This window comes from Eulemur rufifrons, chromosome 30 (assembly GCF_041146395.1).
Source record: "Eulemur rufifrons isolate Redbay chromosome 30, OSU_ERuf_1, whole genome shotgun sequence".
In the NCBI taxonomy this organism is placed as follows: Eukaryota; Metazoa; Chordata; class Mammalia; order Primates; family Lemuridae; genus Eulemur; species Eulemur rufifrons.
Window position 1 is genome coordinate 92,099,229 of NC_091012.1, and position 14,604 is coordinate 92,113,832.

The window sequence follows — 14,604 nt, forward strand, 5'->3', positions numbered from 1 at the left end:
TCAGAGCACAGGCCTTGCCTTTTAGAGCCACATGTCTCCAGCAATGGCTGAGCTCCCTGCTCTTCAGGCATCTCTCTATGAATATCATTTCTGAGCTTTGATAAGGATTAGATGGCAGGGTTTTAAAGGTTACCTTTTCCAATCAGAGGCACTGGGAACAGTGATAGGCCATCTTATTGATTAACAGTTATGCTTTGCCAGTCAATGAGGTGGGAGGGGAGGAGAATGAAAGCCAATCTTGCAGGGGGCTGTGATGATTGAATGTATGTCAAATGCTTTGTTCAGTACCTGGCACCAAGGAGGCCAGGAACAAATGGCAGTTCCTTCCCTCTACCATACCCCAGTCCCTGCCTCCCAGCTCCTGCTCCCCAGTTCAGATCCCCACATCTGCCCCTTTCCACCTCACCATTCCCCATTCCTCCTCCCCTTCAGAGGCCACTAGAGATGGCAGTTTTCATGGTAATCAGTGCCCTCATTAGTTTAGAGTTTAATGGTCCCTAAGTGTCCGTCTGAATTAGCCCACATAAGAAGGAAGTTTTCAGTAAACTTGAGGACTGTTGAGAAATTGTCAGACATAAGCCATTATATCCAAGTTGTCCTAATTAGACACAATAGCACACAGAGTTATTTGAATATAAAGAGCGAGGATGTGGGGAAATCATCCCATCCTGTCCTGGGCTCACAGTACCTGGGCATCTAGAGAATCACTGTCTCCCTAGAACTTGCTGATGAAGGATTATATCACTGGACTGTAGATGTTGGAACGTGAGTAAGGGGGTGTAGCAGATTGGGCAACAGGGAGCCAACCTCACTGAAGGATTTTGAGTAGCTCACCGAGGATTTGCTCTTTCCTCATCCTCCCACCTGTCCCTTAAGGCTCTAAGGCCACAGAGTTTCCTGCTCTGCTCAGGCCTGGTTTCTGTACTGACCTCAACTTTGTTCCTGACCCTGCTGCTACCCCTGACCTGCTTTGTTCATTCATCCAGTCAGTCATTCAGCAACCATTTATCAGCCCTATAATGTGCAAGGCACTGTTCTAGGCACTGGGGATATAACAGTGAATGAAACAGACAGAGATCCCTAACCTCATGGAGCATATAGCCAAATAGGAGAAGACAGATGAACAACAACTATAGCGCTACATACAAAATTGAAGCTGACCTTTGGAAAGGAGGTTCACAATGTTGCTTTTGACTAGGGTCCTAGCCCCTTTCTCCCTCTGTTCCTCCACAGTGATAGTCTACATACCCCCTTCCATATCTGTGAAGGGATTACATGAGCATACGTGAAAGAGTTTGAGACTCATTATTGTTGCCAGGGGCATGAAGTTGGAGGTAAAGGCTAGTCTTTGGGAAGGAATGGCCATGTGAGGGCCCCAAATCTTGGGAGCCCTTTGGAAACAGGAAACATACCCATTGCCCACCAGGGCAAAGGAGAGTGGCCATCTCCAATCCACTGAGTCTTTAGAGGCCTACTAGTACCTTTGAGCTAACTCAGGCTCAGCCTTTCTTCCCCCATCACTCATCTCCTGTTTTGGGTTCTTAGTTAGGCCTCCATCCCCTGATGATTCTTAGTTTGCCAGATGAGAGAAAGGGAAAACAGGCACTTGAGCCAGGATGCCTAAAATCTCTGCTCAGCAGGCCTTCTTCCTTCAGTAGAGATGGCTGGAATGGGAGCGGGTGCCAGGCATGCAGGAAAAATCATCCAGCATAGTGGGGAGTCTGTTGGAAGAATTTGAGCAAAGCGTTAAGTGCAGGGCATGGGGGCTAGCCTGATCTCTGGGGCAGTGGAGAAATTGAGGGTTACATGTAGGCCTCCTGAGCCACTGAGTGAGGTCTACTATCTGGATGTGATGGACAAGGCCTAACTGTGGCTGCCACAGTGTACCAGCTGCTCTGACCACTTGATCCTGGTCTGGTCATAGGGTTGCCAAATTTAGCAAATAAAGGCATAGGGCTCTGTCAAACTTGAATTGCAGATGAACAACAAATAATGTTTGAGTATAAGTATGTCCCATGCAATATTTGGGACATACTTACACTCAAACATTATTCATTGTTTATCTACAATTCAAATTTAACTGGAATCTTGTATTTTATCTGGGAACCTGCTTGAGTGGAGTGAAAATGGCTATGTAAGGGAAGGACTGGCTTTATTTTTGTCTGTTTCCAGGGGCCTAGAGTACGACCAGTGGGGTTTGAGCCTAGGTCTGAAAGCAGGAAGAAGGATTTCACTGGAAGGGACTCAGTGAAGACTATAGGGTGTCCTCCCTTGGGTAGCTTGGAATTAGAAAACTCTGAGAGCCCTTCCAGCTCTGACAACCTATGAGCATCAGAATCTTCAGAAATTTTGTGAGGATGGAGAGGCAAGATGATGGAGCGGAATAGGACCGAGGACTGGAAGCCCCCTAACAGCCTTGACCATTTCTCTGTTTGGTGTTAGGATGGTGTGATGCACACAGATGCATCGGCTGGGTACATGGCCTTCTCTGTGAGGACAGGAAGACAGAGCTTCTAAAATATTCCAAGCGTTCACATTGTCGTGGCTTCTGCTCTTGAATCTCTGACACCCCTTCTTGAAGGTAACGCTGCTCAGGGGGGAGCCCATCCCCAGACAGGTTCAGTTTAACTCTGGGCTGTCACTCCTCAGTGCCCATCTTGACCCTTCTCGCCCCTTCTCTTAATGACAGTGACCGTGGCAACCTACATATGGACACCATTTCACAGATCAAAAACTGATTGGCCATCTGTTAGTTCTCTGGATTCTCACACATCTGAGAGGGACTGCTCATTATCTCCTGTTTATGAGTGAGGAAACCAAGCCTCAGAGGTTTGCCCGGTGCCATACGGGCCAGACCTCCACCCACTCAGGCACTTTTTTCTGACAAATGAGTGTCTACTGTGTGGCCTGTGTTAGGGGCGGGGCATATGAGGACAGTAAGACTCAGTAGCACTCAATCCCTGACCTTGAGAACTCTCAGACCAGGGTGGGGAGCTGAGGAGTCGGGGTCACTGGACAGATACATGAAGAGGCAGGGCCAACACAATTCCCCAGGGCCAGCCTTGATACAAATGAGGCCCCCCCTCAGAGCTCAGCGGAGAGAAGTGAAGTGACCACGCAGCTGCAGGCCTTCTTCCTCTCCAGCAGGCAGCTCTTCTTCTCTTTTCAGGCTGCTGCAGTTTCCACTTGCTGCCTTGGCTCCTGGAAGTGTCCCGGGGCCCCATGCACTTGGCCCATAGCCCACCCCCAGCTGGGCTGAGGCGGATTCTCCTTGGCAGGGAAGTGTAGATCCTTTCCCTGCTAGGCCTCCACGTGGCCTTGCAGAATGTTCCTCTTCCTCCACCCCACCCCCAACCACAGTGCTTCTGTCAAATACAGTCTTTCGTGGAATTCCACTTGTAAACAGATTCAGAGAGCTGGTGACCCGTTTTAAGAGGGGTCTGGTGAGGCCAGAGTCCTCTGCTCAGCCTCCCATCGGGGGCCCCGCCGCAGTTGCCCCTATAGCAAGTCTCTGGAAGCCAGGGTCAGCAGAACACGCTTTAGAAACCAGCAGCTGGCTTTACTAGTCATCACCGAGCCTGCTTGTCCCGCAGGCCCCTCTCACAAATGGTGGCCCAAACTGAGCTCATACTTTGCTCCATTCACCCTACAGGAAGTGCTCCTCTTCCTATGTTTCCCATCCCTAGTGTCCACCCAGGGGCCGAGTTCGAATCATGGCCGTCACCTGTGGTTCCTCTCCTCCTTCACCTCCATGCCAGATGCCCAGGCCAGCTCTTTCCCAGCCACCAGAGCCTTGTCTGGCCCTTGCCTTCCACCTGTGCTCAATGTTTATGGAGCTTTGTTTCTCCAATAGGGGACAGTCTCAGGAAGTTTCCCTAACAGGAGCCTGGGTCCTGGGACACCCCTACCCCAAACAATAACATCAGTATAATGGGGAGAGGGATCTGGGCCAGCAAGCCTTTCTGTGCCAGTGAAAATCCCTGTGAGCCACTTACTCTGCATGGAGGTGGGGATGGTCCTGCAAGTAGGTGTTAGAAAGGAGAAAAGGGTGAGCGTGTGTGTGAGTCATTGGGGAAACTGGGCCCTGACAGCCACCCTGTGCCTGAAAGTTGCCTTCCTGTGGCATTTGGCACAAGTCACTGTCCCTGCTCAGAAGGTAACCTCACTTCCTCAGTGCCCACGTGATTAAGGCCAGTGCTGGGGGTCCAGACTCTTTTGGAGATTGGCCCTGCTGCCCTTTTCCACCTCACTTCCCACCAGCCCTTCACAGAACGACCATTCCAGCCAAGAAGGGGAGCTGCACCCAACACCCTCCACAGATTTCTTGTTGAGTTGGGTGGGACAACACTGGATTCAGGGAAGGCACCCAGGCCAGAGTGGGACCCATGGTGGGTGCTCACCAATGGGATTCCCCTCTGGTGGCACCTGAGCCTCAGAAAGGATAGGGTCCAAGTGGGGGCTCTTCTTCAGAGGAGAACATCACATGTTCCATACATTGAGAACTCGACCACTTCTCATCACCTCCAGTTCCACCAACATGGCCTGAGGCACCGTCATCTCTCACAGGGCATTATTGCCATAGCCCCTCAAAGCTCTTCTCCTCCTTCCATGCCCTTCAACAGCATAAATCAATCCTGTCTCTTCTCTGCTCAAAACCCTACAAAGGCTCCCCGTTTTGGTCCGAGTAGAAGGCCAAGTCCTTACATTGGCCTACAAGGCCCTCCATGCCCATACCAATCTTTCTGACCTCACCTACTCAGTTCCTCTTACTGGCTTGGCTCAAGTCTTCTTGCTGCTCCTTAAAACCTGCCAGGGACACTTTATCACAGGGGCTGTGTTCTGCTCTATTTCCTCTGCCTGGAACATTCTCAATCCAGACAGCCACATGCCTCACTTCCTCATCTCCTTCAAGCCTCTGCTCTAAAGCTACCTTTTCAGTGTGGCCTTCCCTGACCACTGTTTTTAAAACTGTAAACTCTGCTCTCCCCACCCAATCTCTTCCTACCATCCAGCACTCTGGATCCTTCTTACTCTGCTCAAAATTCTTTTTTCCCATAGCGTTTATCACCTTATGACATATTATGTAATTAGTTTCTATCATCTGTCTTCCTATACCAGAATGTAAACTTCACAAAAGCATGAATTTTTTTGGTTTGTTTTGCTCACTAACCCAGTTGCCTAGAATAGTGCGTATACTATGTCCTCAATAATGTTGCATTAAGAAACCTTTCCAGTCTTTCACTTTCACATGTACTTGGCCCATAGCACACACCTGGCTGGACTTGGATGCTTTCACACTGACACACTCCATCGCACACAGACACACACTTGGAGAGCCACCTGACCTGGTATGTAAGCGTGTTGACAACTAGATACATATTTTCTTTTGTACATACATATAGTCACATGTAAAGGCCACGTGTGCACATGTACGTGCATGGAAGAATCACATTTTTTAAAATTTATTTTTTATTATGATCTTGAGGGAGGCTTTTTTTTGCAGAATTCTATTATAAAAATATTCAAACCTATGGAATAGTTGAAAGAATCATACAGTGAACACCCACCACCTAGATTGTGCAGATAACATTTCGCTCTATTTGATTTATCGCATATCTCTTCGTCACTACATCCCTCTATCCATCCATCAATATAGTTTATATGCATTTCAAGGTATATTGCAGACATCAGTACTCTTCACCCCTAAACATTCAGCATTAATGAGAGTTCAATATTTGTTTACTTTTGAGGTAAAATGTACATGCAGTGAAATGCACAGATTTTAAGTGTACCTTCACTGAGTTTTCACAAATGAGATTTTGATTTGTGTAACTCAAGGTCCTATCAAGACAGAGAACATCCCTGTCACCCCCTAAAGTTCTGTCATGCCCCTTCCTAGTCAATCCCCTAGCAGAGGCAACCACTGATCTGATTTTTTCACTATAGATTAATTTGGCCTATTCTAAAATTTCATGTACACAGAATAATATCATATGTATTAACATTCGTTCCTTCATTCAATAAAAAATTTATTGAACACTTACTATAGCTTACATACACATGAGATGTCTCTTCCTGTGAGTAATGACTTCTCCCAGACTGATCAAAAGACTGAAGGTATTTCTAGGCTTGGCTTGTGATCTCCTCTCTTCTACCACCCAATCACATTGTCACGGAGAGACCATAGACAGCTGGGCCTCAGAAATAGAAATGCAGACCCTATGTCCCATCTGAGCCCTGGTCTACTTCCTGCTCACCACTCCCCCAATCCAGACTGGCCCCGGAGGCCTCTTGTCAGCACACACCCACACCCAGTCACTTCCCACACTAGGGCTTCATCCACGTTTCTCTACCCAGGTGTGCAAGGGGCTGTCACAATCTCAGCCTAGGCCATGCCCAAGTGGGTAAAAGTGCAGGTGGGTAGGCAACTGGAAGGAACTGGACAAGTAGAGGCGGTATGTGGTCCTGCAATCCTGTGGAGGGGTGGGACAGAGGGTGGAGACTAGGCAGGGGCTAGAGAAGAAAGCATGAAGAGAGGAAACTCCATAGGCCCCGACCAGTCAGGGCTGGGCAGCAGAATAGAACTTACTTGGAGCCACTGGGACCCTGGGCATAATGCTCTTACCCTCTAAGAAGGACCTCAAGACCGCCATGGAGGTCTTTGCTCTTTTCCAGTGGGCCCTCAGTGCCTTCCTTATCGGTGAGTCTTCTTCAGCCATTGGTAAGGTGACCAACCATCCTGGCTTGCCTGGGACTTTCGAAGGATTTTAGGGTCGCAGGACATTCAGTGCTCAAACTGGGGCTGTCCCAGGCAAACCAAGATGGTTGGTCACGCTGGCCTCTGGCCTGATCCAGCTGGGCATGGTATTCGTGGGATCTGTCAGTGTCCATGTGGGCATGAGTGCACATATGGGTGTGTGGCTATGCAGGGGTGGTGTATGCATGTGTATGCATGTGCCTTGCTGCAGGCATGTATGGTGAGCCCTCCTGGGTCTACACTGGGGTATGGAGGCCATGTTCTGGGAAGATGGGGAGCAGTTCCACTGAGGCTAGCCAAGGAAAAGGGCTTAGCTGTGACTGCAGGGACTCAAGCAAACCATCAGTGAGAGACAGTTGGCCCGGTGGCAAAGGAAGGCTTTGGAAACTTCTCATTCGGAGGGATTCAACCATTTATCCATCCATTTCTTTCAACCCATACATCACCACAAATGCTTTGCGTAAGTTATTTATATGCCGGCCATTGAAACAAATAATTGCTGTGGGAGTGGGGCCTGGAAAAAAAACCACTCACCTGGCCAGTGGTTCAGGTGAGTACTGCCTGGAGTGAAGGGCATGAACTAAATGGCCTTGTAAGCTATCTGGGAATGAAGAATGCAGATAGGCCCTTGGAGCATTGAGCTGGCACAGGGGCATGCCAGTGAGTAGTGAGGGTGGGTCTTCCTTACCTCAACTCACCTGTGTTCAAATTCCAGCCCTACTACTTACTATTTGTGAAACCTTTAACAAGGCATTTATTCTGAGCCTTATTTTCCTAATTTGCAAAATGGGTGTATTTAGGGTATATTACTCAGGAGTGGAATTGTATCCCTTTGGATCCTAAGGCCTTGAGAGAAGGCCCTCCCAATACATCCGTGAGGAAAATAGGGTAGATATTGGTATTTTAATTCCCACTTTGCAGATGAGGAACTGAGGTTCGGCGACATGTTTGTTCACACAGATGGTAAGTGGCAAATCCAGGACTCATCTCGTCACAGGGCGCTCTGCCTGAGGCCACACTCACAAGATGTCCCCAACACTGTCTGCACTGGAGCAAAGCCTGAGGGAAACTGGAAGGTGCCCTCTGCACTAGACTCATGCCTCTTTTTAAATGGCTCATATCAAAAGCCTACTGGCTTTTGCTCCACCCTTAGTTCTATTTCCCTGAGGCAGTCCTTTTCAACTTTGTTAGCTCTTTCTTCTGGTATTTACTTCTGTATTTCTCAATTTTACTATTTAGAATTTCTAAATATTATTATTTTCTGATATAACAATTTTAGACATTTACTATTGACTTCCTAATATGGAAGATGAGAATTTGGCTCTATACACTATGACTAGAACTTTGTCTTCCCCCATGCTACCCAAATTGTTATAGCACAGGTTTTGGTTAAATGCCTATGACTAGGAAATATTATTCACAATTGAGCTATCTAGGGTACCAAGATTATATTTCCTTTCCCATGCAACTTCTTGTTTTCCCTGGAGTTAATAATTGCCTCATTTTAAACTTCTTTTTTTATCTATTAGAAATCTATTAGTTATCACTAATTCATCCCCTGACTCTCCACAGACATGTGAATTTCTCAATATGTGCAAACACATCAGGACACATTGAGGACATCACTGCTGGAGCCCATCATCTTCCTGTTACAGTCTGGCCTCATGCACAGCTGTCACCTCCAGGGCCCTTGAGGCACCTTTGGTTCAAAATTTTAAAAGGTGCTCACTCTCAGGGCTGTGCAAGTGTTGGGCCAGTGCTTGCATGACCCCAAGAGTGAATGTCTCCTTCAATGCTGTGCCCTGGGTGCCTTGCTCACCTCTCCCTGACCCTCACCCTGCTCACTGCCCTCCTTCACTGGATCCCCTGTTTCCCTGGATCCTATGAGTTTCTCTTTCTTGGTTTATTCCTTCATTTTGGTGGGTGAAGCATATCCTCCAGTAGTTTTCTGAGAAAGGGACATGGGAGACAAATTATCGGAGCCTGTGTATATCTGAAATTGTTTTTATTCTACCTTCATACTTGATTAATAATTTGCCTGCATATAGACTATCTTAGCTGTGTCTGGTGTAAGTATTTGAGTCCAGAGTCTCTTTGGTTCAATTTTTTAGAGAATAATCCTCCTACCATCCAGTTGTGGAGGGGACCTGGGGTTCTAATTCTTTAGCACACTTTCTACCAATCGTTCGGTTTTTGTTTGTTTGTTTGTTTTTAGCCCTGTGCCTCATGCCTGCCTTTTGTGATACCTGGTGCCTCCAAATTTCAAGTCTTTCCTACATTCTCCCATACAAACAGGTTTGCTTCTTGTAGCCATCCTCTTTGCAGGTAACTAGATTTCAGCTTTTGTTGTTCTGAGTCAGTTACCCTCTCCTCCATCTACTTTCCTGCATGCAAGTATTTTGCTGATGTCTCTTATCCACTGTTGGCACCTCAGTAATTCTTTTTCTTCTTGTGGGTTTATATTTAAAAAAAGCATTTTAATGGTAATTTTCATGGAGCTCCAGCAAGCAGTCAAGACAAAAACCTGTGTTCAAACTGCCATGTTCAATTAGAAGTGTTTTTTTTTTTGTCTTTTCTAATCTTTATTTTGACCCACTTTCCCACATTATCTTATTCACAGCTGCTTTAAAAACTGAGTCCAGTAATAATTCTAAGTGAGTGTGGCTTCCTATGACTCATCTCCAGCGGCTCTTTCCTAACTAACCTACACTCTTCCGATCTTATTGGCGCTTGTGTGGCCCTGTGCCTTATTCTATTCTAGCTTGTGTTTTCCTTTGTTTCTTGTTTGCCGTCTTGTATGCCCCCAACCTGGCTGAAGGTGAGTTTTGGCTTTCTGTGGTATTCCCTTCACTGATGCCTCGCAGAGAAGATGTGGAGAGGAAAACGTGAGTTAGAAGAAAACCGTTCTAGGACTCTTGACCCATGGGCCCAACACTGGCTCCCTGCCATGGAACACACTGCGGGCAGAACCCGGCACGGTGCTGGGGCAGGCCCTTACCGTGTGAGGCACGGCTGGGGAGGAACACACCTTGCCTTCCAGATCTGAATCCGGTTCCCAAGGACGGAGAGGAGAGGGGCCTGGGGATGTGGGCATGTGGGCATGTGGGCCAGGTGCTGGGGTGAGGAAGTGAGAGTGTTGAGTGGGCATGCGTGAGAGTGTGTGTGACCTTGGGGTGGACAGAACTCCAGAGAGAGGGTAAGCATGAGGGGTGGTTCACAATTCATTAACTCTGGGCTGGGCTCCCTCCAGTAACCACCGTGATCCTTGTCAACCTCTACCTGGTGATGTACACACCATACTGGCCTGTTACTGTGCTCATGCTCACCTGGCTGGCTTTTGACTGGAAGACCCCTGAGCGAGGTAAGGGCCCTGCCGACACTGTGTTGCCACACATCACATGCTCTTTCCTCTTGTCTCATTATAGTCCTAAGAGGCTCTGGCCAATTCTCAGGCAACCCTTCAGCCTGTCCCTCCCTGGGCTAGAGAAGCTGAGGGAAGGGGTCCTTTTAAAGTGCTAGAAAGGCCCAGATCAGAACTGGAGTGGGTTAGGAGAGGGGCAGCTAGTGAAGCAGAAGCTATGTCTGCCCTAAATTGGCCCTGATAGCCCACCCTGGTTGTCAGTTAAGAGGCCAGGAAACAGCGGTGAGTGAGAGCACCTGCGGTGGGCCCACTGTGGGGCTGGGCAAAGCTCGGCTACATTGCCTCTGTTTTCAGGCGGCCGCCGGTTCAACTGTGTGAGGAGGTGGTGTCTATGGAGACACTACTGCAATTACTTCCCGCTCAAGGTGAGTAGCCCCAGGTCCCCACTCAGGCCCTGGGCCCAGCCCCAGCTCCGGTGCTAGTGGTTGGGTCAGGTGAGGGGTGCAGGGCATCATCCACGTTGTGTCCTGTGAGAGAGACACCCCCTGGGGTTGTACATTGCCCAACCTGCATGGCTGGGCCCAGAAGCCCTTTCCCTTTTGGGTCTCTGGCCAAAAGAGGAGTCCTCTTCCCTGGCTGTAGCCCTCCTGACTCCACTTTCTCCCACAGCTTCTGAAGACTCATGATATCTCCCCCAGCCACAACTACATCCTCGCCTGCCACCCTCATGGGCTCATGTCCCATGCATGCTTTGGCCACTTTTCCACAGAGACCTCAGGTTTCTCCAAGATCTTTCCTGGCATCACCCCTTATGTGCTCACATTGGGAGCCTTTTTCTGGGTGCCTTTCCTCAGAGAATATGTAATGTCTACAGGTGAGTTGGCTCCTAGGACATAAAGCCAAAGAAGAAATCGCTTCCCAAGGGAGAAGCACAGGGCAATGGGTGAGAGCAAGGCCAACTCCATGATCCCCTCTGGTCTTAAACAGCTACCCTAGGCTCACCTGCTTGAAGTGAGGCTCCCTGCTCCCTCCCTCCTTTGAAGGGATAGGGAGGAAAGTTATGGGGTTTGGGAAGTGGCCAAGGACTGTTTGATTTTTTTCTGCTTTCCAGGTGCCTGCTCTGTGAGCCAGTCCTCCATGGACTTTCTGCTTACCCATAGAGGCACAGGCAACATGCTCATTGTAGTGGTTGGTGGCCTGGCTGAGTGCAGACACAGCCAGCCAGGCTCTTCCACCCTGGTCTTGAAGAACCGGTCTGGCTTTGTGCGCATGGCCCTTCGACATGGGTAAGGACAGCTCTGGCCCAGACTGGGGGAAGGGGATTCAAAAGCCCAGCAAGGAAGGAGGAAGGGGTTTTGCGGAAGTGGTATCTAAAGAGGGAGATGGAAGTATACAATATGTTGTCATTAACTATAATCATCCTAAATACATACAATTTTTATTTGTCAATTAAAAATAGGAGAAAAAAGAGGGTGGAGGAAAGCCACCTCTCGTTGCAGTAGAGCCAGGGCCAGGTCCTAGAGGCATTTCTGTTTAAGAAGAAAGGGTAGAGGGCCAGCCCTGAGCGTATTATCCCTCATACCAGTCTCTCATCTGGGCTAGTTCCTCTATAAAAGGGGATTGCCTGCAACCCCATCTCAGGGCCAAGTGTAGCCTGTGGGTTAAAGAGAAGTAAGCCAATTGAAATGGCCCTCAGGGTCTTATCTTCCAGTGTTTCAAACCTGGGGCTTCATAGGAAGGTCTGGGCTTGCTCCCTGTAGCTTACTGCTGCTTGTCCCCCACAGGCAGCCAGGGCTAGGCCATGGAGCCCCCACATTCAGCTTGTACCTAGGCACAGCTGGGCTGGGGTCTGAGGAGCCTGCAGGCAGACCCAGGGACCACTGGCAGTTAGCACACCTGGCTTTTAGCAGAGTCCCTCCCTTTCTGGGCATCAAAGGACATGCTTTTCCTCTGCAGGGTGGCTCTAATCCCTGCATATGCCTTTGGGGAGACAGACCTCTACGATCAGTACATTTTTACTCCTGGGGGCTTGGTCAACCGCTTCCAGAAGTGGTTCCGGAGAATGGTACACATCTACCCTTGTGCTTTCTATGGCCGTGGCTTCACCAAGAACTCCTGGGGCTTTCTTCCCTATACTCGGCCTGTGACCACCATTGGTGAGTGGGCCCTTCTGCTGGCAGCCTTGGTCTAGGATACAGGGTCCAGCTCTGAGGCTGGGCTATGCTCAGAGGCAGGGAGCCTGGCTAGGATGAGTGGTGGCTTTGAGGTGAGGGTGGGGAGAGCCTAGGCTTGAGGCCTGGGGCCCATTCTGAGGAATGAGCTATTCTGACGCTTTTTTTCCTTTCCCTTTTCCTTCTCTGTCTCCCCTGGCAGTTGGGGAGCCTCTGCCACTGCCCAAGATTGAGAATCCGAGCCAGGAGATTGTGGCTAAATACCACGCACTCTATGTTGATGCTCTACGCAAACTGTTTGACCAACATAAGACCAAGTTTGGCATCTCAGAGACCCAGGAGCTGGTGATAATTTGACAGACATCTCCAGCAGCCTCTCAGCCTGGCTGGATGGAACCAGTGAAAACAGGAGGACAAAGGTCCCCTACGGCAGTGGTCCCCAACCATTTTGGCACCAGGGTCCAGTTTCATGGAAAACAATTTTTCCATGGACCCAGGGTGGGTGGGTGGATGGAAAGTGATGGAGAGCAGCTGTAAATACAGATGAAGCTTCACTCACTCCCGCTCACCTCCTGCTGTGCGGCCCCGTTCCTAACAGTCCATGGACCAGTACCAGTATGCGGCCCAGGGGTTGGGGACCACAGCCCTATAGGGCGGGGCTCCTGCTCCTGATTTAGCTAGTCCTCATTATGGGAAGGGGCTGTCCATTTGGATGTTTTCTGCACTCCTTTTCCTGCTTTGTTGCTTTCTCTTTCCAGCTCTTCTCTGCCTTTTCCTTGTGGTTACTGGGGAGATAGCCCCAAGAAGCAGGGGAGACCCTAGGGGAGAGGTACCCTGAAGGCACCTTGGCACCAGCATTAAGGAAAACAATAGACAGAATAAAAATCCCATCTTCTGATACTGTGTGCCCCAACTAGTCTGCTTTGAGGGTTCTAGGATCCCTGCGCATGTCTTTCCTTCTTGACCTCTCAAACAGTGCCACCTCATGGCATCGAGACTCATGCAGGACTGGGTGCCTTGAGAGCTGGTGGGCTTTGAGTTCAGGCTCCACCACCTTCAAGCCATGTGAGTTTGGGGCAGTCAGTCACCACTGAGCCTCAGTTTCCTCATCTATAAAATGGGTTTAATAATCCCTCCCCTGCTTACCTCAAAGGCTGTTGGGATGATCAGATGATATTGGATGTGATTGAACTTTGTAAACCGGAAAGCTACACAAAATTATTCCCCTCCAACCATTTTACCCATTTCCTGTTCCTGAGCAAACAGTGTCCTAAATTTCATGGCATCTCATTTTTTAAAAGGTTCACAATATAGGATCTTGTGTTGAAAGCTGAAGTAATTGATACCCCCTGCTACTCCCTAGTCCACATTCAGTTTCTGCCTCATAAAGCTGTAACAGAACGGGTCAGGCTCAGGCCTAATTTTCTCTGTCTTGCCCCCAGCAACTTGCCTGTACTTGCCTGGCCCTATGTCTGCCCTTTGTGTGAGAGTCGGCCAGACTTCTCAGATGGAAGTGAGGTACCTGGCTTCCAGCATCCATAAAGAACTCTCCTTCTGAATAGCAAGTCTCAGACTCTTGGCCCAGTGGTTGTTGCAATGACAGGTTACACAATTTGGCACACAGCTCTTTGCTCCATCCTTCTTGGGTGGATGCCATTTGGTCCAGTGATTTACTTGCACTGAGCTCGACAATTTGGGTTAGAACATCGTGTGTGTTTACTACAGTGTGATCTGCTGCTTCTGCCCTGGGTGCCTGCCTCATGTGATGATTTGTACACAGTGGGGCAAAGACATGCTTCCACTTTCCTGCTCTTCCTGTTGTGTCTTTTGCCAAACATTACATTTTCCCTGAACTTCCATGTTTCTAAACAGTCTGCAAGATTGTCGTGACGGTTTCCTTTTTAAAAAAATACCTCTAAGGTGGCCAGAGGACCAGCCTGGGCTCCAATATCCAGGCCCTGCACATCTGGCCAATGCAGATTTGTCATGTGCTACTGTTGTTAGAACTGGTTTCCCTTAGCCCCAGGAACAGATAGGCAGAGTCACCAAGGCTGCAACAGGCAAAGGAGTTTATTGTCTAGCTCGAGCTAGGGTGCAAGTCCCAGAGCGCCAACACAGTGGCCTCTCCACAAACCAGGATCGTGCCCTAGGGTGGGAACTAAGCTTTTATACTCATCAGTAGGTTACATGTACCGGGCACACCATACCCCCACCCCCCCCCTTTAGTTCATTTGCTCCTTCAAAAGTGGCTGATAGTGTTGGCTCCTGATTGGCCGGTTTCCAAGCCGGGGGCTTGGCTCCTGATTGGCCAGTTT

General features: G+C 49.0%; 1 protein-coding gene across 1 annotated transcript; it reads left to right on the forward strand.

The window, feature by feature from the left end:
* The first annotated feature begins 6,615 nt into the window (after positions 1 to 6,615).
* Positions 6,616 to 12,646, forward strand: AWAT2 (acyl-CoA wax alcohol acyltransferase 2). The gene is made up of 7 exons (XM_069464035.1): positions 6,616 to 6,700; positions 10,008 to 10,118; positions 10,473 to 10,543; positions 10,788 to 10,992; positions 11,230 to 11,404; positions 12,075 to 12,274; positions 12,492 to 12,646. The coding sequence occupies exons 1-7, from the start codon at positions 6,616 to 6,618 to the stop codon at positions 12,644 to 12,646; spliced, it is 1,002 nt and encodes a 333-aa protein (XP_069320136.1).
* Positions 12,647 to 14,604: the final 1,958 nt, after the last annotated feature.

Excerpts from the sequence above, each read along its gene's own strand:
- AWAT2 (XM_069464035.1), top strand. The coding sequence starts at position 6,616 with ATGCTCTTACCCTCTAAGAAGGACCTCAAGACCGCCATGGAGGTCTTT. Across the intron at positions 6,701-10,007 it reads CCTCAGTGCCTTCCTTATCG|TAACCACCGTGATCCTTGTC; the intron begins GTGAGTCTTCTT and ends GGCTCCCTCCAG. Across the intron at positions 10,993-11,229 it reads AGAATATGTAATGTCTACAG|GTGCCTGCTCTGTGAGCCAG; the intron begins GTGAGTTGGCTC and ends TCTGCTTTCCAG.